This window comes from Pipistrellus kuhlii, unplaced genomic scaffold, assembly GCF_014108245.1.
Source record: "Pipistrellus kuhlii isolate mPipKuh1 unplaced genomic scaffold, mPipKuh1.p scaffold_m20_p_33, whole genome shotgun sequence".
NCBI classification, from domain to species: Eukaryota; Metazoa; Chordata; class Mammalia; order Chiroptera; family Vespertilionidae; genus Pipistrellus; species Pipistrellus kuhlii.
This window is the reverse complement of record NW_023425533.1, coordinates 3,989,808-4,015,772: the sequence shown is the minus strand read 5'-3', so window position 1 is coordinate 4,015,772 and position 25,965 is coordinate 3,989,808. Positions and strand designations below refer to the sequence as shown.

The 25,965-nt window shown below is 35.4% G+C and overlaps 1 protein-coding gene across 1 annotated transcript in view; it reads right to left on the bottom strand.

Moving 5' to 3' along the window:
- Positions 1-25,965, bottom strand: part of DNAAF6 (dynein axonemal assembly factor 6) — a 79,196-nt gene that overhangs the window by 30,986 nt on the left and 22,245 nt on the right. The window contains exons 3-5 of the mRNA XM_036460755.2: positions 23,885-23,957; positions 21,989-22,094; positions 19,081-19,177 (exon numbers count right to left, since the gene is read on the bottom strand). Of these exons, the coding sequence (XP_036316648.1) occupies positions 19,081-19,177; positions 21,989-22,094; positions 23,885-23,957 (276 nt within the window). The remainder of the gene's footprint in view (positions 1-19,080; positions 19,178-21,988; positions 22,095-23,884; positions 23,958-25,965) is intronic.

Here is a 25,965-nt window from a genome sequence, read left to right as displayed (position 1 = left end):
ATCCAGCAGGGATTGTGGTTGAGTGACATGGAGGTAACTGGAGACTCAGGTGTTCCTTTTAAAGGGCTAGTGCACAAATTTACTTATATTCTATCCTTTTGAGGGACCCAGATACATATGGGGAAGAACTTGTATTGTCTGGCTTCAGGGCAGAAAGTCAGGGCCAGAGTTCTCCCACACGGAGTGCTCGCAGGGGTCATTGTTCCTATACTGGGACCTCCCTTGTAACCAACCATATCTGAATCTCTATCAGCCTGTTTCACACTGTTTTCTCCACCCTGATGATTCCCTGAGACCCCACCCTATCCATTTTTCATCCCTACCCAAGCTGTTTGTATCAGCTTTTCCATATAAATTGCCTGTCCTAACTCAGGCTTCAGAATTTCCTAAAATCTCTCAAACAAGCTACAGATGATGTCAGAATTCCCCAAAACTATCAACAAAAGACTCAAGACCCAGCACTAGCATCAGCCTGCCTTGCTTCATAGTTGACTCACCTGGGCACTTCTAAGCCCAATACAAATAGCAGCCATCTGCAGATCTCTCTGTAGCTCCTGCAGGTGACTCCAGGCAGTCGATGACTTTGCACCTCCCTGGAGGCCCTAGAGCCAGTGCATCCAGTGGACAGTTTCATACCATACCAGATTACAACTCTACATATCCACAAGGGATACACTCAAGAGGCAAATTCAATGCACACTAAAGTCCCACCGAAGCAAGTCCAGATCCATAGGGGTGTTTGCTGAACAGTCGCTCTCCAATGGTAGTTGCAGCAGGTACTCACAGCCAATTGACCTGGAGGTCAATTCTTCCCAGTGAGGCCAACAGCAATCAAGGCAACTACAACAAGACTATGCACACAGCCCAAACAGGGGCACACCTAGAGTGCCCCACTCAGGTGACTGGAGCGGCTGAGCCACTGAGCCCTACAGGATACATACTATCCAAGGCCACTCTACCAATTCCAGGAGACATAGGAGCTCTACCTATTACATATAAACAAATACAGGGAAGAAGCCAAAATGTGAAGACAAAGAAACATGTCACAAATGAAAGAAATGGAAGCAAGCAAAACATGGGATACAGAGTTCAAAACCATGGTTATAAGGTTACTCAAAGGATATTTATGAGATTCTCAAGGGATTTAGTGAGACTTTCAAGGATCTTCTTGAGACTGTCAAAGACATGAAAAAGGACCAGTCAGAAATTAAGCATCTACTAATGGGAATAAAAAATAATTTACAGGGATTCAACTGTATAGTAGAAGATCCTGAGAAGCAAATTTGGATATGAGGAAGCAAAAAACACCTCATCAGGAGAGCAAAAGAGAAAAAAGAATCCAGAAATATGAAGATAGTGTAAGGAGCCTCTTGGACAACTTCAAGCATACCAATATTCGTATTATGGGGGAAGGAGAAGAGACAGAGCAAGATATTGAAAAGCTACTTGAAGAAATAATGACAGAAACTTCCCCTACCTGTTGAAAGAAATAGGCTTACAAATCCAAGAAGCACAAATAGTCCAAAACAAGAAAATCCCTCAGCCCCAAAAAAGGAGAATGCAAAAGGCCCACACCAAGATACATCATAGTTAGAATGCCAAAAATTAAAGACAAAAAGAGAATATTAAAAGCAGCAAGAAAAAACAGTCAGTTACCCACAAGAGAACACCCATATGACTGTCACCTGATTTATCAACAGAAACTCTGCAGGCCAGAAGAGAGTGGCAAGAAATGTTCAAAGTGATGAAAGCAAGGACCTACAGCCAAGATTATTCTACCCAGCAAAGCTTTCATTTAGAATTGAAGGTCAGATAGAGCTTCACAGACAAGAAAAAGCTGAAGGAGTTCATCACCACCAAACCAGTATTACATGAAATTCTGAAGGGTATTCTTTAAGAAGAGGAAAAAGAAGAAGAAAAAAGATAAAACAATATGAACAATAAAATGGCAGTAAATACATATTTGTCAAGAGTTTAATCTAAAAATCAAAATAAACAATATAATGAACAAAATAAAGTGGTGAATAAAATAGAATCATAGGCATGGAAACATAGAACAGACTGACGAATCTCAGAGGGAGGGGGATGAGGAAGTAAAAAGAGATTAAACAAATAATTTACATGCATATGTGCATTAGCTATAGACATAGATAATATAGAGGTAAAGGCCTGGGGTAGAGTGGTGTGGAAACCTGGTGGAGTGGGGCTATATGGGTAAAAAGGGGGGACATCTGTAATACAGTAAAGATTAAAAAATAAAATAAAAAATAACGAATAGGTGGGTTTTTTTAATATTTTATTTTTACAGAGAGGAAGAGAGAGATAGAGAGTTAGAAACATCGATCAGCTGCCTCTTGCACACCCCCTACTGGGGATGTGCCCGCAACCAAGGTACATGCCCTTGACCCCTTGACCGGAATCGAACCTGGGACCTTTTAGTCCGCAGGCCGACGCTCTATCCACTGAGCCAAACCAGTTTCGGCCGAATAGGTTTATAATGAGGTCAAGGAAGAAATCAAATGATACCTTGAAACAAATAAAAATGAGAACAAAATAACCCCAAATCTATGGTTGAAAACATAGATGCTAACACAGAGAAAGTACTCACGAGAGGGAAATGCGTAGCATTAAATGTCTACCTCAAGAAACAAGAAAAATCTCAAACAATCTAAATTTACACTAAAGGAACTAGAAAAAGAACAATAAACAAAGCCCAAGGGGAGTAGAAGAAATGAAATAATAAAGATTATAGCAGAAATAGTCTAAAAAAAATAATACAAAAGATAATTAGAACTAAGAGATAGTTCTTTTTAAAGGTAAACATTGACAAACCTTTAACCAGACATATCAAGAAAAAAAGAGAGAAGACCAAAATAAATAATATCAGAAATGAAAGAGGAGAAGTAACAACTGATTCAAAAGAAATACAAGGGAATGTAAAAAAATATTACAAACAACTATGTGCCAACAAATTAAACAATATGGACAAATGGGTAAATTCCTAGAAACATACAATCTTCCAAAATTGAATAAGGAGGAATTAAAAAATCTGAATAGAAAGATTACAACTAACAAAATCAAAGCAATAATTAAAGAAAAGCTCTCAGCAAACAAACATCCTGGACAGGATGGCTTCACAGTTGAATTTTACCAGTCAAAGAACTAACACCTGCCAAAACCGGTTTGGCTCAGTGGATAGAGCGTCAACCTGCGGACTCAAGGGTCCCAGGTTCAATTCTGGTCAAGGGCATGTACCTTGGTTGCAGGCACATCCTCAGTGAGGGTATGTGCAGGAGGCAGCTGATCGATGGTTTTCTCTCATCGATGTTTCTAACTCTCTATCCCTCTCTCTTCCTCTCTGTAAAAAAATCAATAAAATATATTTGAAAAAAAAAACCCAAAAACTAACACCTATGATTCAATGATTCAAAAAAATTCAAGAGGAGGTAAGACTTTTAAGCTCCTTTTACAAGGTTAGCATTACCCTAATTCCAAAATCAGATAGACACTACAAACAAAGAAAAATTTAGGCCAATATCCTGATGAACATAGATCCTCAACAAAATATTAGCAAACCAAATGCAGTAATACATTGAAAAGATCATATACCATGATCAAGTGGAATTTATTTTAGTGATGTAAAATGGTACAATATCTACAAATCAATAAACATGATACATTATATAAACAAAATAAAGAATAAAAATCATATAATCATATCAATAGATGCAGAAAAAGCATTTGACAAAATCCAGCACCCATTTATGATTTTTTTTAAAAAGTCTCAGCAAAGTGGGATTAGAGTGAACATACCTCAACTTAATAAAGGCCATATATGACAAACCTATGGCCAACATTATATATATATATATATATATATATATATATATATATATATATGCTCTATGGTTAAAATTTTCATTAAACAAAGAATTACCTCTACTTTATGTTTTAAAAATTCAAATCTTCATAATTAGATATATGCTTTAATTGAGACAAATGAAACATTTCTCAAAGAGGTAAATATAGGCACTCTACCTCAAAATAAATGAGTATTCTATTGGACAAAGACATTTTTATTGGAATAACATTCAGATCTGATAGTCAAGTTGAGATGCTCTTTAGTTGCAGGATGACTCATGTCCCTGGAACAAGAGATACAAATATCTGTCTATTATAAAATGTTTAGATCTTTCAAGGGAAAATATTATTTGCTCAGGTTGAAATGACATTTGAAGGAGGAAAAAAATTATGACTTCTGTGAAATTGAGATTCATCTTTTGGGTAGAGCTTCAAAGTGGTTCTTGAAATCATTTAAACTCTAGTGAAGGTTTATTCAGAAACTACTAATTTTTCCTATTAAAGAAATAAAAATTGAACACTAAAATGGCTTCAGATGCGGGATAGGAGAGGGAACAAATTAAATAGAATGATACATATTAATATCTCATAAAAATGAAGAATCTTAATAGAAAAACTCCTCTTGGAACTTGAATCAGACTATTTTAGAGATATTTTTAATGAACACCTTAAAAATACACATGATTATTTATTGACTTCTGATTATACCCATGATTAAACTTTTTCAAAATTAGTAAATACAGTATGTCACTGAACAAGCAATTAAAGATATTAATGTTTCTCTCTTAGATAGTATGTAAATTGAATTAATTTCAAAGAATAATTTATTTTAATAGGTAAGCTAAGAAAAGCTGGTAAAATTTTCATTGGGAAACTTGCAACCTTTTTGGAGCTCAACATTTGGAGTCAAACTTGGTTTTTAATTCTGGTTCTGTCATCTATAAGTTATTTATTGTTTATTACTTATTTATTGTTACATAATCAAAGCAGATTCCACCCTCACACCCAATTTATGACTCAAAACAGCAGTAAACATTTATTATCTCTCACACTCTCCATGGGTTAGGAATTTGGGAATGGCATAGCTAGGTAGTTCTGACTTATGGTCTATTATTATGATGATGTAGTCAAGATATTTGCTACTGCTATAGATATTTGAAGACTTTATTAGGGATAGAGGTTCTGCATCCAAAATAGCTTACTTACATGGCTCCTGATAGGAGGTGTCAGTTATTTACCAGCTGGACTTCTCCATAAAATTTAGGGCTGCTTGAATGTCCTTATGACACAAAATCTGTTCCCTCCCTCCCCACAGAGTGAATGATATATAAAAAATAAAAAAAAGCAAAGCAGAAGCAATGCCTTTTTAAACATAGCCTCATAACTTATATTCTTTTATTTCTGTAATATCCCATTGATTATAAAGGGCAGCCCTATTTGATGAGAAAGGGACTACACAAAGGGAAGAATATCGGGAGTTGAGAATCTTCTTTTTTGTTGTTAATCTTCACCAGAGGATATTTTTCCATTGATTTTTAGAGAGAGTGGAAAGGAAAAGGAGAGACACACAGAGAGAAATATCGATATGAGAGAGACACACCATGCCCTTGAGCAGAATCCAACCTGTGACCCTTAAGTCTGCAGGCCAACACACTATCCAGTAAGCCAAACCGGCTAGAGCAGGAGTTGAGAAGCTTTGAGGGCCATCTTGTAGGCAGGCTACCACAGTATCCACCACTAAGTAGTTCAAACCTCTGTCTTTTGGCCTTGTTAATAACAAGTGACAGGAAAAAAGTTTACTAATTTTAGACTTGTGAGGTCCCTTTTCCCATTTTCAGTTTATTTTCAGTCAAAACTACTCAGTCTCTGTCTCTCTCTCTTTCTCTCTCTGGAAATTCACTTTGGGGCTTTCCTAGAGATAGGCAAAGGTAGGTCAAATTGCTTACAAGTTGTTTTCATGAGCCTTCATTTATTCTCCTCTATGAGTTATAATGGAGGTGGCTTAATATACCAAAGCCTTTGGGAGGGGTGGTCATTAATGTGGAATTATTGTTTTGAATTTTAAATTCTCTCTTTCTTGTCTTATTTTTATGATAGATTTATATGACAGAATGTTTCCTGAAGATATTATATTCCTATAATCTGAAAGAGATTAATACAGTCTCCTCAGTTCCTCAGATAAGCATCTGTGATCATATTATAATATATGTAAAAAGTGAAATGATAAGGTCAAATAGCAAGTGTTCTGAAGAGGTCATCAATTCTAGGTTTCCTTTTGAACTGTCACTTCCTGACTACCAGGACAGAAGAATAAATTAAACATATCTTATATGTAACTTGCCCAGTCTATGCTATGAAATTTAAGTGAAGCTTAAGGAATACAGAAGGGTTAGGGCTGACAATTTGGCAGATATTCTTATTTAATTTAATGACCCTACATAGTTCACTTTAAGCACTCACAACATCATACTCTAGATCAGTGATTGGCAAACTCATTAGTCAACAGAGCTAAACATCAACAGTACAATGATTGAAATTTCTTTTGAGAGCCAAATTTTAAAAACTTAAACTATATAGGTAGGTACATTATTAACTTAACTAGGGTACATGGTATTTTGTGGAAGAGCCACACTCAAGGGGCGAAAGAGCCGCATGTGGCTCATGAGCCAGGGTTGGCTGACCACTGCTCTAGATAGTTTACCCCCAAGCACTCACAACCTCATCACCACTAACTTCAGACTACCAGAACTAAAGTTATATTTTTACTTCTGTTTATCAATAAACACAAGAAGCCTCAGATTCCCAAGTCCCTCCTTATCACCTAATAATTACCATCTGGATCTTCATATCTCTTTCCATTTCCTACCCCTTGAATTAAGTACTCTGGAACACATGGTACATTATCCCTTATCTCATAAGCCTTCCTTGAATATTCTCTTCAACTTCTTAGGCTAAATGAAATCTAGATTGCTTTAGTGATACTGATTCCCTTATAGTCTTCTCAATTGGTGACTGTTTTTTTCCTCCCATTCTTTTTATATCACTGGGCCTGACCCTTCCCTCCAGCTTTTTAAAATAAATCTCATGTCTTCACACCATACCACCAATCACCTTCCTTGTGCAATTATCTACAATTCCTAGATCACACACTTACCCTAATTTTTCTAATAGTTTCATTCTTCATTGATATTTTCAACATTTACTTCTATCTTAAATCTCCATGATTTAAATATCCATTTAGATAACCTTTCTAACATCTAGCTTTACTTCTTCATCTTCTTCAAGTCTTTGCACAAATATTGTCTTTTCAGTGAGACTGTCCCTGACCACACTATTTAAAATTGCTGCCACTACCAACCCGAGTACTCCTTTTTAATTCCCGTCTCCATAACATTTATCACCTTCCAAAGTACAATAAAATTTATGCATTTATTTTGTTAATTTCTCTCTCCCACTAGAAGTTATGCTCTGTGAGGACAGTAATAATTGTCTTTTGTTTACTACAGTATCTTCAGTGCTTAGAACAATACCTGCCACATTGTAGTCACTCAAATATTTGTTGAGTAACCGAATAAGTGGGTAAATGCAGGGATTCTTTAATATTAAGAAATGTAATATGACTTACCAATATATCAAAACTAAATAATCATATAATCTCCACAAGTGTTGAGAAGGCATTTGATCTGGGGGGTGGGAAGGGTTATAGGGTTTAATAATACTTTCAACAATAAAGATAAAATAAATAAAAAAGAAGGCATTTTATCAAATCCATCATCTATTCTTGCTTAAGACTCAGAATAGATTAGTTCCTAAACACACAACCCAAAATTCAGTATCAGAAAGCATCTAAAATAGTGTTCATTCTTTAGAAAAGAAATCCATTCTATAATCAAGATGCCAAATCTATTTATTCATTAAAAGTAAATGAAGCCCTAACCAGTTTTGCTCAGTGGTTAGAGCTTCAGCCTGCAGACTGAAGGTTCCCAGGTTTGATTCCAGTCAAGGGCATGTACCTTGGTTGTGGGCACAACCCCAGTATTAGGTGTGCAAGAAGCAGCTGATTGATGTTTCTCTCTTATCGATATTCTAACTCTCTATCCCTCTCCCTTACTCCCTGTAAAAAGTCAATAAAATATATATTTTTAAAAAGTAAATGAATATGACTGCTTTAACCAGAATTTGATGAGAATATCATTCAACAAGCAAGTGAGTTCTCAGAGGATGAGCTGGCACTTTACTCAGAATGATTGTTAGCCCTTTCTGAGATGAATATGTGTGATAAACATGTGACACTTGATTGTGTCTGGCAGATGGTGACAGACTCCTAATTCATCCTTGACTTTCACCCTATTCTCAGTGAGATTTAGAGATGGAGTAAGGATTATATCCCAGTGAAGAGGTGGTGATGAAATACAAAAAACAAACAAAAAAAAGTTTAATGTCTTATTTCTTAGGACACATCAAAGTGTCCGCTAATCAATTAAAGTAGAAGCACCAAAATATCATGTATCCATTCCCCTCTCCTAGAACAAGCAATGGGTCATTTGGCAGCATATCAATAACCCCTGCCCCATTCATTTTTATTTTATTTTAGATATAGTCTGATGTCAGTACCCATGGATAAAAATGGGAATCCACTAACCTACTTCTCCATTGCACCCATTCCCTTTCCTGTCAAAAAACAGTCCTATGGGGGAGTCAGGCTATCTCCCTACATATCTTTGATATCTTAAGTTCCTTTTTCCACAATCTCCAACTGGCAGCCCTGTTTCTCAGAGGTAGGCAGGTTCTCATTCTTTGTTCTCCCTAGCTTGTTTCTATGACAGTTTTTTTTTTCTTCCCCTAGTGTATCTCTAAAGCCATGTCACAATCCCAACTTCACTTCATATATCTTCCCTTTGTTTTCAATTCCTGGCCTGGAACTGGCCATTCTTAGTGAGAATTTACAATGCCTCTGTTTGAAATCTGTCTCTAATTGTTGATCCCTTCTCAAGAGCCACATATTGTTTCAAGTCAGTCCCATTTTTGAAAGTTTCCTAGTATCCCTATCAACAACTCCCCCTCTCCAAGCATACACACACTACCTAAAATCAGTTATACTTCATTCCAAGCCCAATGCAAAGCCATCACTTTGTGGATATATTCCAACCTATGGAGAGACCAAACACACTCTGAAAGTCAACATCTCCAGTTCCTGTCTTTGAGTTCCTCATAGATTTATAATACTAATAGACTACTACATAATTCCAACAAGATTTCCTACGGACAGTTGAAACTCAATATAATTCAAGCTTAATATTTTTCTCCTAGAACTTTGTCTTCTTTCTTTTGCACTGCATAACTGATCTCCACTACACAAACAAAAAACACCCTTTGTTTACTCTCATTTCAAAAGTAATTGATGGTAATTGTAAAATATGTGGAAAACTCAGATGAGCTAAAGGAAATACAAACCATCTTTAAGATTACCACCCAAAGATAAAACACTTTATCATCCCCATATGTTGATTAATGCCATCACCATCCACCTAGTCACTAAAGCTAGAAATCTAACTCTTGTTTCTCCTTTGCAAATCACATTTCACCACTTTCTAAATCATATCAATACTACCTCCAAAATTTCTATTGAAGCCATTCCTTTCTGTCCCCATTGCCATAGTCTTGCTTCTCTTACTTCTCTTACCTGAACTATTGCAATTATCTGTCAACTTGTTTTCCAACCATCAGTCTTCCAAACTCACTCATCTCTCACAATAATATCCACCAAATCCTTAACAATAATCTGCCACTAGAGTTGTTTTGAAATGTGCATCTAATCATTCAACTTGTCTCCTTTAAAACATTTAGTATTTATAATGCTCATAAGATAAAGTACAAATTTCATGGTGTCTTAGTGTGCTCAGGCTACCATAACAAAATACTATAGGCTGGAAGTCTGAGCATATGCCAGCATGGTGGTTTCTGGTGAGAGCTCTCTCCTTGGCATGTAGACGGCTACCTTCTCACTGTGTGCTCATGAGACAGGGAGAGATAGCAAGCAGAGCAAGCTCTCTGGTGTCTCTTGATATAAAGGCACTGATATAATGATGAAATCTCCACCCTTGTGACCTTATCTAAACCTAATTACTTCCCAAAGACTATTTCAAAATACCATCACACCAGGAGTTAGTGAATGGTCTGGGAGGGGCACAGTTCAGTTCACAGCACATGGTATGATATTCAAGGACTTTTATAGCTAACTTTAAGTGGCCTTTTCTGTTTTAGACTTTATTACTCCATGCATTCTAAAGTTCCAAAAACATCACAAATAGTTCTCAAAAAATACCATATACTCTCATAGAACTATACTTTGCTCATGTTGCTCACTCTACTTAGACAACGTTTCCACTCTGACAAACTGTTATGTCCTTCAAATGTCTAGGTTAAATGCCATCTGTATTATGAAGTGAGCTTGCTCTTTTTCTCATATCACTTTGGACATACTTCTATCAAATTCAAATTGTCTGGGTTCAACTTGTAGTTCTGCCAGATTCTAAATGTGTGACCTTAAGCAAGTTACTTATTTGTGCTTCAGTAACCTCATTAGTAAAATGGGGATACTAGCAATGACTTCATAGAGTTTTGGTGTGGGGATTAGTGAGTTACTATGCACAGAGTTCTTAGAGAATTGTCTGGCACTTAGTAAGCATTATATAAATTATTTGCTATTGTTATTATATTATGTGAAAACAATCAGGAAAAACTTTTATTCATAGACTGTAAATGCGCAAAAATGTCTCCACTCTGATATCCTGGTGACCTTGAACTATTTACATAGGTCATGTAGGCAAGGCTCAATTGTGGACTGCCCCAGGTCTGGGCAGAACATCCTGTGATCCTGGCAGACTGTGGGAGGATAGGCAGTCTTGGGAGGAGTTGCCTCAAGGCTGTTTTTCTTATCTGTCTTTCAACCTTGTGGGAGGCTTCTCACCCTATTTCCTGGCTCCAGTAAGGCTTAGGACTTTCTATCTCCTTCCCCTTGGATATAAATGCAGGCTATAAAACAGCTTAGCTGCAGTGTAGAGTGAACTCTTCAGCAACAGAGTACCCACACAACCCTTTATTTTGATTTTGTCCTGTGGGGCAAAGGAATATCAAGAGCTGACATGCTGATCTTACTTATGCGGTCTGTGTAAGTAATTCATTTGATCTTATTATTTCTTTACTGGGTGGATTTATGAAGGTCTCTGCTGCTGCTTATGGAATGTTTGATCTATTGAGAGAAAGCTCCTTGAGAGAAGTAGAGACATTTTTTTTCAACTCTATCTATTGAGTATGTAGCCTACAGTAAGTGCTCAGTAAGTATTTGTAGAGTTTTTAAAATATAGCAAACAATGATGAATATGTATGCAAGGATATATAGTCAAGGATAAATATCAAACCCATTTAATCAGAACCTTGTAGAGAGGGATGGAGAGTATAGAAGACAAAATAAAATAAAATATAAAGTGAAATAAAACAAGACAGAGGCATTCTACTCATAAGGTTAAAGAAAAACATAGACATGTCACTTAAGAGGAAAAAGCCCTCTAGCTTGCTTGTTTTTCCATTAATTTTTATGAATATTTGATACCTTGTAAGCTTGTCCTTATTTTCTCAAATCAACTGTAATATATGCAAGAAAGGTTAGGTTCTCATCTTTCGTGTCCAAGGAGCCCCAGTTTTTTTCTCCTAAGAGCTGCCTCCTGGATAATAGTATCCTTTTAACCAAGGTGGGGGTGCTTTTATGTGTTTTATATGTTGGACTTTCTCATTGAATTTTACTTGAAAAAAAGGGTTAGCAGCTAAAAACAAGGCAAAACAAAGACTGGTTTAGCTCTAGCTCTAAGATAAATGTACAGCATGATGACTGGACTTAATAATACTATATTTAATACTGGAAATTTGTTAATAGAGTAGATTTCATGTGCTCTCACTATACACACACACACACACACACACAAATGGTAACTATGTGAGATGACACATTAATTAGCTTGGCTATATAATCATTTCACTATGTATATGTATATTAAATCATCATATTGTACACTTTAAATATATATAATTTTTATTTAAAAGTAAAATGCCTAGATGTAAATTAAGGTGATGGAAATTTGACAGCTACAATCGGGAATAGAGCAACAGGCAAAATTTGTATAATGGAGTTCTTTGGATTGGAGTTAGAAGACAAGAATGGAAGGTTTGCTGAAGACATACATATTACTAATGCAGAATTTTGTTTAAGACAATTGCTTTGATTTAGGACTCATAAATCTTACTTTCTTATTTGGAATTTTGGGAGGTTAAAGGACAGGGTGGTCCTTGTGAATTTTTAACCCCCCAAATCACTCCTGGTACATATAAATCAGGTCCAGGATCTAAGTAACATATTTAGTCAATTCTAAGTTGCCAATTTTCCTACATTTTAATGTTTCTGATATTAGGATGCATCACATAATCAATACATACATTAGGTATAGCATATCTATTTTCCTTTGTTATTAAATAAATGGCACAGTTACAATTCGATGATGTTTTAGATTTGAGATTTGAGAAAATGCCATATTATCAACAGAAATAATAAGCTTATAAATTTGAGCAAGAAATACTTGAGATGGGGTCAACAACCTCTTTAGTCTTAGTCTTACTAGTGGGGTTGAGCAATAATGGTGGATGTCATAATTGATATGCCTACAGGATAAAATTCAAAATTAAAGCTACAAATGAGGGCTTTTTCCTTTTTATATTCACTGCTTACTCAAATAGGCCAGGGTATTTCATGCCTGGTTACCATTCCATGTGCTCTTATTTCTGCTTGGAAGATCCTTCTTGGAATGTTGTCCACCATAGAAATCCTGTCTACCTAAAAAGAATTGTTCTCTTTCTGCTTTATGTCATCATGTGCCTGATATATACCTCTAAATATGTACTGATGCAATGATTTGTTAGGTATCCATCTCCTTTGCTGGAAATTCCTTGATGGTAATTAACTGTTTCTTACTTATCTCTGTATCCCTAGTACAAAGGATAGTGCCTGTTATATAGCAGTATTCACTAAGTCTTCAAAAATTGAATATATGATTAAAAAGAAAGGAGTAACAGAATAGTATAATGTGGTAAAATGCCATAGCACCAACAAATGTTTCATTTGCTGCTGTCATTCAGTGGTCCTTATCCAAACCCTTTAACTTCCTATAGATATACAATTGTCAACATTGAGTTTAATTGTTAATAATAAAATGAGACATTATAAATTTATTAGAGGGAGGGATCAAGTATTTTTTTTGATATACTTGTTATGTTTTCGATAAATTATATATTCCTATTCTAAGGTGTGATTTAGTTTTCAAGATTTGCCATTCAGTATACCTTTACTATTGATATTTGTAGCAATTTGCATGAGAGAAATGAAAAGTCCCATAACAGTTTTATTTATTTAGGGCCTAGAATTTAAATCAATCCTTAATACTAGAAATAAAAAGCATAATTTTATAGTGATTTAAGGAGAAGAGTTTGAATATTACTGCTAAAATCCTGGGATCTAGTCCTAACCGATTCGGTTCAGTGGTAAGAGCTTAAGCCAGTGGACTGAAGGGTGACAGATTGCAGTCAAGGGCAAGTACCTTGGTTGCAGGCTCCATCTCTGGCCCTGCTCAGGGCACATGCTGGAGGCAACCAATTGATGTGGTATCTCTCATATGGCTGTTTCTCTCTCACACCAATGTTTCTCTCTCTCTCTCTCTCTCTCTCTCTCTCTCTCTCTCTCTCTCTCTCTTTGTTTTTTTATTAAATTATTATCTGTGTACATATTTTAACATGTACAGGACTCAAAATGATACAGGACTTAAACATAAGATGGGAAACCATAAAAATTCTCGAGGCATCCACAGGCAATTTTATGCCATTATGATCTGAGAAGATGCTTGATTTGATTTCTATCTTCTTGAATTTGAAAAGACTTTGCCTAAGTCCCAAAATGTGGTCTATCTTTGAGAATGTCCCATGTGCGCTTGAGAAGAATATATATTTTGTGGCTTTGGGATGGAATGTTCTGAAGATGTCAATTAATTCCATCTGGTCTAGTGAATCATTTAGGATTGATATTTCTTTGCTGATTTTTTGTTTAGATGATTTGTCGAAGGATGACAGTGAGGTATTAAAATCTCTTACTATGATTGTATTGCTATTAATCTCTACCTTAATGTCCTCTAGCAGTTTTTTTTTATGTATTTGGGTGCTCCTGTATTGGGTGCATATATATTTACCAGGGTTATTTCTTCTTGTTGGATTGCTCCCTTTAGTATTATGAAGTGCCCTTCATTATCTCTTCTTATGTCTTTCACTCTCAGATCTAATTTGTCAGATATAAGTATTGCTACCCGAGCTTTTTTTTTTCATTTCCATTTGCCTGGAAAACCTTTTTCCATCCCTTCACCCTCAGTCTGTGTACATCTTTTTTTCTGAGGTGGGTTTCTTGTAGACAATAGATGTATGGGTCTAATTTTCTTATCCAATCTGTTACCCTATGTCTTTTGATTGTAGCATTTAAACCATTTACATTTAAAGTTATTAATGATAGGTACTCATTTGACGCCATTTTTATTCTATACCCCTGTGTTCCTTCTTTGCTTCCTATTTCTTTATTTTTACAGTAGACCCCTTAGAATTTCTTGCATTGCTGGTTTGGTGAAGATAAATTCCTTTAGTCTTTTTTTTGTCTGTGAAGCTCCTGATTTCTCCTTCAATTTTGATTGATAGCCTTGCTGGGTACAGTATTCTTGGATTCAGACCCTTCCTTTGCATGACTTTGTATATTTCATCCCATTCCCTTCTGGCCTGATGAGTTTCTGTTGAGAAATCAGTTGTTAGTTTGATGGGGTTTCCTTTATATGTAACTTTCTGTCTCTGGCTGCTTTTAAGATTCTTACTTTGTCATTGGTGCTTGCCAATTTAATTATAATGTGCCTTGGCGTCGGTCTTCTGGGATTCATTTTGCTTGGGACTCTGTGAGCATCTTGGATTTGTGTGGGTTTTTTCTTCTCTATCTTGGGAAAGTTTTTTGTCATTATTTCTTGAAATACGTTTTCCCATGTCTACCTCACTTTCCTTTCCTTCTGGAACCCCTATTATTCAAATATTGTTTTGTTTTGTACTGTCCCAAAGCTCCCGTAGGGTCTCCTCCTGCTTTTTAATTTTTATTTTTTTCCCCAGAAGCTGCTCTAATTGGGTATTTTTTTCCATCTTGTGTTCTAGCTCACTGATGTGGTCCTCTGTTTCTTCTAGTCTACTCTTGATGCTTTCTATTGAGTTCTTCATAGTAGTGATGTCATTTTCCATTTCTTCTTGAGTCATTTTCATTTCCTCTTGGTTCTTCTTCAGTTCCTCGTGGTTCTTCTTAATTTCTTCTTGGTTATTGTCAAATTTCTTTTCCATCCTTTTTACCCATCTTATGATCATTACTCTGAATTCCTGGTCTGGTAGGTTGCTTGCCTCTAACTCGATAACTTCCTTTTTTCTGGTGATGCCTGTTTTTCTTTCATGTGCGGGCTATTTCTTTGCCCATCATCTCTCTTTTCATGATGTCTGGTTATGTGGTTTTATTTCTCCTGGGTTGATTTAAAGGCACAAAATACAACACTACCAGGTACAATACAAAAAGCACTGAACAGGAATGTATTTATGATATTAATATCCTCTAATAAAGGTGATCACTAGAGAAAGGAAAATTAGGGGGTAGGGGAGAAAGAATAAAGGAGAGAGAGAAAAGAGAGAGAAATTTATATATATTTATATATATATATAAATATGGAGAAAATTCCCATAGAACAACCACTAATCCCCACAAATGCCTGCAACAATACTTGGAGATTAATACAAACTACAGTATCCACTATTATTAAGCAAGGCTACAATAAACAGAAGTAAAAATAAACAAAAACAGAGCAATTAAGTAATATTAAGCAACAATAACAACAAAAGAATAAGCATATTAATTTCACTAAAAAGCATAAAAATTCTATATAATCCACATTCACACAAACAGTAACAAAAAGTATAGAGAGGACAACAGTTTCTGTTTTTTGTTTTTTCTTTCTTTTGTTAACTAGTTAATATAGCAAAGAGAGTCGTATTTATGCACTTGGAGCAGGGTTTGAAAATGAGGTCTATAAGTATGGTAAGAATTTTAGCAGGGGGTATACAGAAAAAATAGGAAAAAACTAAATTCGGAAAGGAATAAGATAAACAGGAGATGAAAAGGGTAAAGGTTAGTAAGAGAATGATGGCATAAAGGTCAAGTTGAGGTAGGGTTGAATGATGCTATAGTAGAGATTAAAATAGAATGAAGACTAGTCCAAATGTAAAACAAAAAGAAATTAAAATGGTAAGGAAAACACACACACACACACACACACACACACACACACACAAACACACAAAACATGCAAAATAGCAATAGTAATAATGATGATTGAAATTGAAAAATGTAATAATTTCAAAGGTCTAATCAAGTGAGGAAAAAAGAAAAAAATTTGTTTCTTAATTAAAAGATGTAAAAAATGAAAATAAACTAAAAGATGTAAAAGATGAAAATAAAATACAAAATAGAGAAATTAGCATAAAAATGTGCAAAAGTGGTCATTCACTTTCTCTGTTATTATATTTGGCATGCTTATTTCTAGGTCCAGACAGTATTGCAGATCCCTGCATTCCACTGCACCTCAGTTTTGTAAGCTAGTCCTTAATTTTAAGTAGGCTTTCTTAGTTCTTTGTGTCCATTTACTTTTGATTAATTAAAAGTAATAAAAAAATAATTAAAAAAAGAAAGGTTAAAAAAAAACAGGGGGGGGGGATCAGTTTGTAATTCAGCCCATAGGTGGCAGTGTTTCTGGTTTGACTTCCCAGTCTTTTTGGCTGCTCTAGCCTTCTTTCTCTATGGCTCTATGTTTTGTGGAGGAAAGCTGCCTGGGTGCAGGCACCCAGATTGACTCCTTTCCCAGATTATTTCTTCTTGCTCTGATCCCCTGTTTCTAGGAAGGCAATTTCCCCCTGCAGTCTTCCAAGATATGCCAAAGTGGGCAGTCCTTCCCTAGTACTCAGAAGCAAGGGGGTGAGGGGGATCAGGCGCAGGCTGGGTCTGTGCCAAGTTGTCCAGATGTACCACTTTTGGCGGGATGGTCCGTATTCTTAACATTTTGTCCCGAGTCCCTTGGTTTTTGTTTGTTTGTTTGTTTTTAAAAGTCCCAATTTTAGGAAAGATTACGCCAAACCCAACACTGGGTCTTGCAGTGTGCGATTCTCCCTGCAGCCCCTGTCTCTTTTGGCTCAGCTCTGGGCATGGGGCCGCTGGTGGCGGCGTGGGGCCAGGACCACCGGTGGCGGGGAGGGACCGCTGGGAAGCGGGGCCTCTGGAGCCCTCTGGGGGCTCGGAGCCGCTGGGGCACACCATGGGTACAGTCACTGCCTGCGCTGCAGTGACCCAGAACCCTCACTTTTTCTCCGCAAACTCTGACCTTTCTGTGGGTGATTGAAGAACTCCCTTGAATCCACGTGTTTGTGCCAATTGGGTCATCACAGCTGCTCGATGGTCTCCTCGGCTGTGGGTTTTCCAGGCCTCAGAGAAGATCCTCCTTTCCTGGTAAGATGGAGCAGCCTTCCCTCTGAGCCCATAGCTCTGGGAGAGGTCTCCACTGCCGCAGCTCTGGCTGCTTGGTCATAAAATCCTGTCCAAAGGACCCTTACCTTCTTTTAGAGTTTTGCTACCCCTTAGCTTGCTAAGCTGTACTCCCTGTGCGACTCTTAGAAACTGATTCTATCTGTTCTCGATGTTTCTCTCTCTTTTTCTCTTTCCCCTCCCTTATACTCTTTCTTTAAAAAAAAAAAATATCAATGGGGAAAAATTATCCTCATGTGAAGATTAACAAACAAAGTATGGGGCTATTTACTTCAAGATCACTTGAAACCTTCACTCATTCAAGTTTGAAAAATCTGAGGTACTTAAAATCACTATTCACATTCTGTTACTTGATCTTACTAATAAGAGAAAGCCTGAAGTTAGTGCAAAAGAGAAATTCCATTTATCATTTGTTTAAGGGGAAAAATATTAAGCATCTCCTATGGGCACCTCAGTACCCTATACTATACAGTATTGTAAGAGAACGAAAGAAGCCAAAACCGGTTTTGTTCAGTGGATAGAGAGTCAGCCTGCGGACTGAAAGGTCCCAGGTTCGATTCTGGTCAAGGGCATGTTCCTTGGTTGCGGGCACATCCCCAGTAGAGGGTGTGCAAAAGGCAGCTGAGCAATGATTCTCTCTCATTGATGTTTCTAACTCTCTGTTCCTCTCTCTTCCTCTCTGTAAAAAAAAAAATCAATAAAATATATTTTAAATAAATTAATTAATTAAAATAAAAAAGAGAAGGAAAGTAAAAGATGTACAGCCCAGATCTCAAAAAAATACATTCTCAGCAACAAAATTACTAGTGTATATTGTTAAAATGAGTTGCATTCTGCACTCTTAGTTATACCCAGACCTTTCAACAAGATCATTATGAGGCTCAAATAAACAAAAATAAGGTCATTTTAACTCATATTGTTGGTGTTGTTATTGTAATTACATAAGAACAGTGGCTTGGCAAAAGATGCTCTCCAATATGGTGTAGTGTCATTCAGATTAGGAAGCCAAGTTACACTTTAGATTTTTTAAAAAGTTTTAAATCAGAAGTTCCAAATATTAAGAAAAATATCCCTTTTTAAACTTCCCAATGCAAGATGGATCATTAAAAGAAACACAGACATAAGAGATAAGACAAATTCAGGAAAGAAAATATTTCATTTTCATTGCCTGTCAACTCATGATACATTATTAACCAATCTGATGGCATACATGAGATAGAAGAAGGATTAAAGAAATTCAGTTCAATCAGATTGGGCAGTTTTAATAGAACTAGAAATAATGTATTATGTCATGATTATATTACGTTTATTTGTAAATCTTACCCATATGTGTAAGGTTAATTTATTTTGAACATGTTTACCGAATTTAAACTGTCTATCCCATTATTCCCTTAGTACTTGAAGTATAGCAACCATTATTTTTAAAGAGTTTACAGGCTTGCCTACAGTGTTATGTATGCAACAGTCAATTTAGCTATAAAGATCATAAGGAAAATGGGGAAGTGAGGAAGTGAGGAAAAGCTTACCACTAGATCCTCACAACACGCTGTTGACGAGTCTTTTTTCGTAAGTCCTAGGAATACATCCTCAGTTCCCACCTGCTGTTTGTATATAATATCATACCTGAAAAAAAGTCATTGATACAGAGGTTCAAATGAAAGAGAAATTTCCTGTCATAGAGCAGAAAACTAGAAACTTATGAGGAAAGTGCCATTACAAAAAAATAAAAGGACTAAATAAAATACTTGCACTTTTTCAGGCATATAGCAGAACATAAAGGAATAGAAGTCTAGAAATTCCACTAAAAATGCCTAACACTGGAAAGCAGAATTTATATCATATATACTTTTTTTCTAAAATAAAGCTTAACTGTTTTAGATCTATACATATAAAATAGATTGAGGGAATTTCTAATAAGAGTCTAATAAAATTCAATGTAGAAGAAAAAAGGAAGGTTCTTTCCAGAAAAACAGTGGCACAGGAAAATAGTGGGTCCATAACCCAGTTTGATGGATAGACAGAAACTTTCCTCTGCTAAATATAAGCCACAAAGTAGAGTTCAACAATCCAGGTTTCATACCATTTCTGTCACTAACTGTGTGACCTTGGTAAAGCCACAAACCCATGGAGTCTCTGCTTCTACATTTTTACAATGTAGAAGGGGTGGATTTGAATTAAATGATTTCTATCTTTTCCACCTCTAAAATTATACAATAGAAACACTGGTAATGTAGTCAACACATCTACACTATGATGTTTTGAATCAAGTCATATAGAATTCTTAGTTCAATGAAAATTTTTCCTGTATTTCAATTTATGCATGACAATTCACAAATTTTTCCTTGGGCCCAAACTTGGGTGTTTTATAGAAGCACCCAGCCAAAATATACCCTATCATTTTAGATGGAATGAAGTAAACAAACATTTACAAATGATCTTTTGTATATAATTCTATCCTAATGAAGAAACGGTAAATCTGTGGACATGAAGACTAAAAGATTACATTGAACTTTTGATGCCAAGGAATGAAAAAGGGATTTCTCTGAGTTGAAACAGGGTTGACAATAAGTAGCCATTTGATATGGGTCATTTTTTTTCCTTAGTAGACTATAACATCTATCAGGTATTTACAAAGATTAGGCCAGGATAAAACTAAATAGAAAAGTATTGACCCATATGTCTATGATTCCCAAATAGATTTTCTCTAGCTGCTGCTTTTCTCATCTCCAGAAGCAATTTTCCAACTTATGAATCTGCCTGGATATCTCAAAGGCACCACACTGTTCACACATCCAAAAACAAACTCATTGCTTCCCTTCCACATACATTCCCAATTACAATTAATGGGCCCACAATTCATAACTCAGTCACCCAAGATAATAACCTTAGCATCATTTTTTTACACTTTCCTCTCATTCATTATATCTAATCAAAATATCAAATCTGCCTTAAAAATCTCTCAAATAATGACCCTAATGCTTTTCCCTGAGGCCAGTGACTTAGATCAGGCCTTTACAATTTTTTTATTTGTCTACTAGTCATTCTTCTTTTGTGAACAACCTGTCCACGTTCTTTACTCATTTTCCTCTGTACCATTGGGACATTTGAAATATAATTGCATAAGATTGAAAATGCATACTTTTTAAAAACATTAAAAGCCATTTTCTTCATATCTTGAATGAGTGATTTACTAGCATTCCCATAAAGCTTTCATGGATGTTCTTTCTACAGAATATCAAACATCAGGAAAAGTGAGAGTTTACTCTAATTTGGAGCTTGCCACATATGGACAATTGACATTTATTAGACAATATAACAAATGAGTTACCTAATTCTTACCTTTCATATGGATATGTATGTGTTATGTATAAACATGAGATTTACTCTCCATTCTTTTCTTTTCTTTCCTTTTTTATCCTCACTGGAGGGTATTTTTCCATTGATTTTCAGAAAGGGTAGAAGAGAGAGGGAAAAACAGAGAGAAATATCCATTGGTTGCCTGCCTTGACCAGAATTGAACCCAGGATCCTTTGGTCTGCAGGCCGATGTTCTATCCACTAAGCCAAACTGTCTAGGGTTACTCTCTTCATTCTTAAAATGCAGACTGAAGGGTTTTTTGTTTGTTTGTTTGTTTGTTTGTTTGTTGTTGTTTATGAGGTTTATAAATTTTTGACATTGTTTATTTAAAAGTTGAGTACTTTTTCCCAGTTATCTGCAGTCTCCTACTGATTCTATTTTCAGAACTGACTTTAAAGATAGAAGCACAGCCGAAACCGGTTTGGCTCAGTGGTAGAGCATTGGTCTGCAGACTGAAAGGTCCCAGGTTCGATTCCGGTCAAGTACATGTACATTGGTTGCGGGCACATCCCCGGTAGGGGGTGTGCAAGAGGCAGCTGGTCCATGTTTCTCTCTCATCGATTTTTCTAGCTCTCCATCCCTCTCCCTTCCACTCTGTAAGAAAAATCAATAAAATATATATATTTTTAAAAAGATAGAAGCACAGAATTTTTTAAAGCATTGGATACAGATTTATAGTCATAATCAATGTGGAACACCTAGAAACTAAAAGCAGGTCTTTCACATATGAACATGGTATAATAATTTAGTTTTTATGAATGCTTGTAATTGAACACACTATTTTCTTAATTCTACATTATACAAATAATGGACATTTAATATAAATTTATAATGGAAATTACTGGGTTTTTCATTTTTTGTTAGATAATAAGCAAGAGGAAGGTCTTATGTTTTGTTGGTGTTTTTTTTCTGCTTTAGAAGGAAAAATAACCAGTTACAAAAATAACCAGTGTGTAACTGTAGTTTTATCTTTTATGTGGTAGAAGTCACTTTATGAATCTTGTCAAAAATAGAATGATATCAGATGACACATCTAGTTTAAACCCTTGAACACATTCCTGGCTTCATTTGACTTACTCTGGTATTTCTCTAACATCCCACATGTCAGCATGCTCTGCTCCTTCTGGAACTTCTTCTGGATTCCAGATGTCCTCGCTAGTTTCATTACTGGTTTGAGGGATAACTGTAAAAAAAGGGAAGATAAAGCTGAAGCTGTTGCCCATTTTCCCCTCAAAATCACTCCTGTTTTTTACACTTAGCTTGTGATCATTAAAGTAAAACATTTTTTATTCAATATTTTGGTTAAAAAATCTAAATTAATAACAACTGATTAAATAGTTTAATCAACATGCAACCGATACATCATAGAATCATAATAATAATTGTAAAATATTGGAAAAGGCATTTAAATAAATAAAATAATCTATAATCCAACTACCTAGAGATAATGAATGATAGCATTATGATATCTATGTATCTAGTTACTCCCTTCCTCTCTCCCTCCTTTTTTCTCTCTCTTTCATATACTGAATATATATTTGTATATATACACACATCTAATAACATAATATATAATGTATAAAATGACATTGTATATAATTATATGCAAATAAATACTATATTTTTCTGAAACATAAATAGAATCACATGTAAAATATTTTATATAAAAGAAAAAATTAATCACTTTGATTTAGATACAAATGTATTATCACGCATTGTGTTTTACCATACTAGTATAAAGCCCTTTGATACATATTTCATTCAAGTTTTACATAATTTTTTAAATATACCATCTATTAAAAAAAATGTTAATTTTTAATCCAGTATTTTCTTCATGTAGACATAGGCTATAAAGAAAATCTCTATCAGTTATCCTTAAGTAGAACTGAGAACACGTATAAGTTTCTACATATCTTTAAAAGTTTAAAAGTAAATAGGCACACAAAACCCATCTTATGTTTTTTTCCAACTATTAGGGCACAATTAGAGAGCCAGATTTGGAATACAACATTATTTGGAGTCCTTTTAAGCATCTCCCCCAAATGCACCTGATTGTCAGGTTTTTAATTCTGCTAATTTATTGAATTATCTGTTTCTGTCTATCATGGGCTTTGAAAGCCTAATTTCATATATATAATGAGGTAAATAGACTCTGAGTACATTGAGCAAAAATAACTGAAATTTTAAAATCATCCCCTCAGACCTTATTTTTATCCATTATTTTAAATAATTTTATTTCAGATAAAATCATTTATAATTAGCTAAATTGGTGAGAGCTTTCTATAGTCTTAGCTAAATTAAAACTTTCTATATTTTTTAAGTTGTATAAAATGTTCACCTCAGTGAAAATGTATAGTCTAAAATGCTGGGAACATATCCAACAATATTTATTCCAGTTTATTGGACCTGTGACTATATAAGTTACCGCATGGGTTTAATTTATAAACATTTAAATATAAGATAAAATTGTGTAGTTTTTTTTTTTGCAAAAGACTATCAGCTTAATGGGGGCAGAGATCTTTTCTATTTTGATTTCTATTGTAGTCTCAGAGATGATCATACTGCCTGGTATATAATAGACACTCAATAAATATTTATTGAACAAAATAATGAATAAATTACGTGACATTGCCAGAATATAGCAGGATAGAAGGTTAAAAAGCTAAGCATCTTGATAACTAGATTCTAAGTTATTAGTTATTTAACCATACATCACTTAGAGGTTTTCTATCTCAGGAAATATGTCAAAGCATGTGAATAATTCAAGGCAAATTAATTTCCATAATTATAAAAACAACTTACCTGCAATAGTAGAATAATCAGCATCTTTATATGTAAATGACTTCATTTCTATAATTATTTGAAGTCATCATTGATAAGTGCTAGTGTTAGTATTACTCCCCTTATACTTTTGTCCCCAAAGAAAAGATTGTACTAATTATTTTGGCCTATATACTTTATTAAATAACTTACCTTTATGCATTTCTGTTTTTGGTGGTCCAATATCTCCAGGACCCATGGATCCAATTGCAGATAAACAATTAGACTATGAGAGAAGAAAAAGCCCAACTTTTTGTACTACTTGTCTAACATATGTGACCAGTAATATTTTAAATTGATAAGCTTCCCACCTAAAATTTCATAGATCTTTCCAGTTTAATTACCTATAGTTGTTATACAGCAGAAAGCCAGATGTCAAGTTTTTTTGTTTTGTTTTTAATGTGTTTTCTTTTTCTTTCAAAAATCATTTCGTTTGCTGAGGCCGGTTTGGCTCAGTGGATGGTACATCGGTCTGTGGACTGAAGGATCCCAGGTTCGATTCCGGTCAAGGGCATGTACATTGGTTACGGGTACATCCCCAGTAAGGGGTGTGCAGGAGGCAGCTGATCAATGTCTCTCTCTCATAGATGTTTCTAGCTCTCTATCCCTCTCCCTTCCTCTCTGTAAAAAAAAATCAATAAAATACATTTTTTTAAAATCGTTTGGTTTAATAGACTCTAAGGAAGAATTGATCTTTGATTAGACTAAGTCCCTAGTTCCAGCCCAGTGAATTATGGATTCCTGAGGACAGTGGAATGAGCCGCAGTCATATCTTTGAAAGTCAGAACCAAGTGCATCGACACTTTTGGATTTTGACAGTGTCTGGTCATGGTTAGATGGAGGATAGAAGTATGGGAAAATGTGTGTGTGTTTTTTTTAATACTTACCACAGGGTATGTTTATTGATTTTAGAAAAAGAGGGAGGGAAAGAGGGAGGGAAGAAGAGAGGGAGGGGGAGGGAGATAGGGAGAGGAAGAGAGAGAGAGAGAGAGAGAGAGAGAGAGAGAGAGAGAGAGAGAGAGATTTGAGAGAGAAGCATCAATTGGTTGTCTCCCATACAGGCCCTGAACAGGGATGGAACCTATAACCTAGGTATACATATGTCCTAACCAGGAATCGAACCTGCAACCTTTAGTTGCATGAAATGATGTTCAAATCAACTGAACAACCTGACCATGACTGGGAAAGTTTTATAGAAATAAAAACAAACCACTAATAGAGTCTAAGTATATAGACATCAAATGACTCATTCAAATTCAAAAGTCCTGATTTCAGCTTTTACTTCTCTCCACTGTGGGTATGAAACACTACTTCATCCCACCACTTGATGATGTTGAACTAGTGGATTTAAACAGCAATCCCAAATTAATAGGGTCAATTATATGCTGAACCATTACAGTCTTCATACAAGTTCAAGTTTATTTTGCCATATTCTACAGAAGTATAATACTCTAGTAGGACTGCCTCTGGTGCACCAGTATAAGAACAGCTTTCCTTTTTCAAATAAGTATAACACATACTATGCCATCATTATAGTGGCAACCACTTCATTTGTCCCTCTCAGGGATTCTCTGATATTTCAAGAAACTACCCTCCTACACATACACACACTTTTTTTTTTTTCACTAATTGTCGTTGATGTCAGATTCCACGTTCCAATTCATTCCAGTTAAAAAAAAAAAAAATTCTTATCTTCTTGGATTTTGGCAAACAAGCATCTCTAGCTCTTCTTTCTCAGGTCCCCATACTAATATCCCAAGATTTAAGACATGTATGAAAGCTATAATGTGCTGCTTGGGAAAGATAAAGTCTGTCCTTGAAAGCTGGTGGAAAAGCTCACCTGGGTCTTTTTATGCTAAATTATTCCAACAGCTATACATCAAAAATTAATTTATAACATGTCAACAGTTTCTGAGACAGTGATTCTTCCTTTCCAAAAGGTGCTTCAAAAGTGCTAAGTATGTGGTTAAAGTATTACAGGCATTTTAATATGAAAATCCCAAGACAATATTTTGTACTTTTTTTTTCTTTATAAGCACTAAGGTCATATAGACTTGTAGTGCTTTTCTTACATTATTAATCACTGGAATACTAATAGTCAATCAGGTTAAAGCATTTCTTGGAACATGAGGACCTCTTGTTTTGTTGAGTGCCTCCTTCCATGAAAAATTAAAATCTGTAGAAGTAAAAACTTAAACATTTCGGACAAAAATTGGTATGCTGTCCATGAAGAG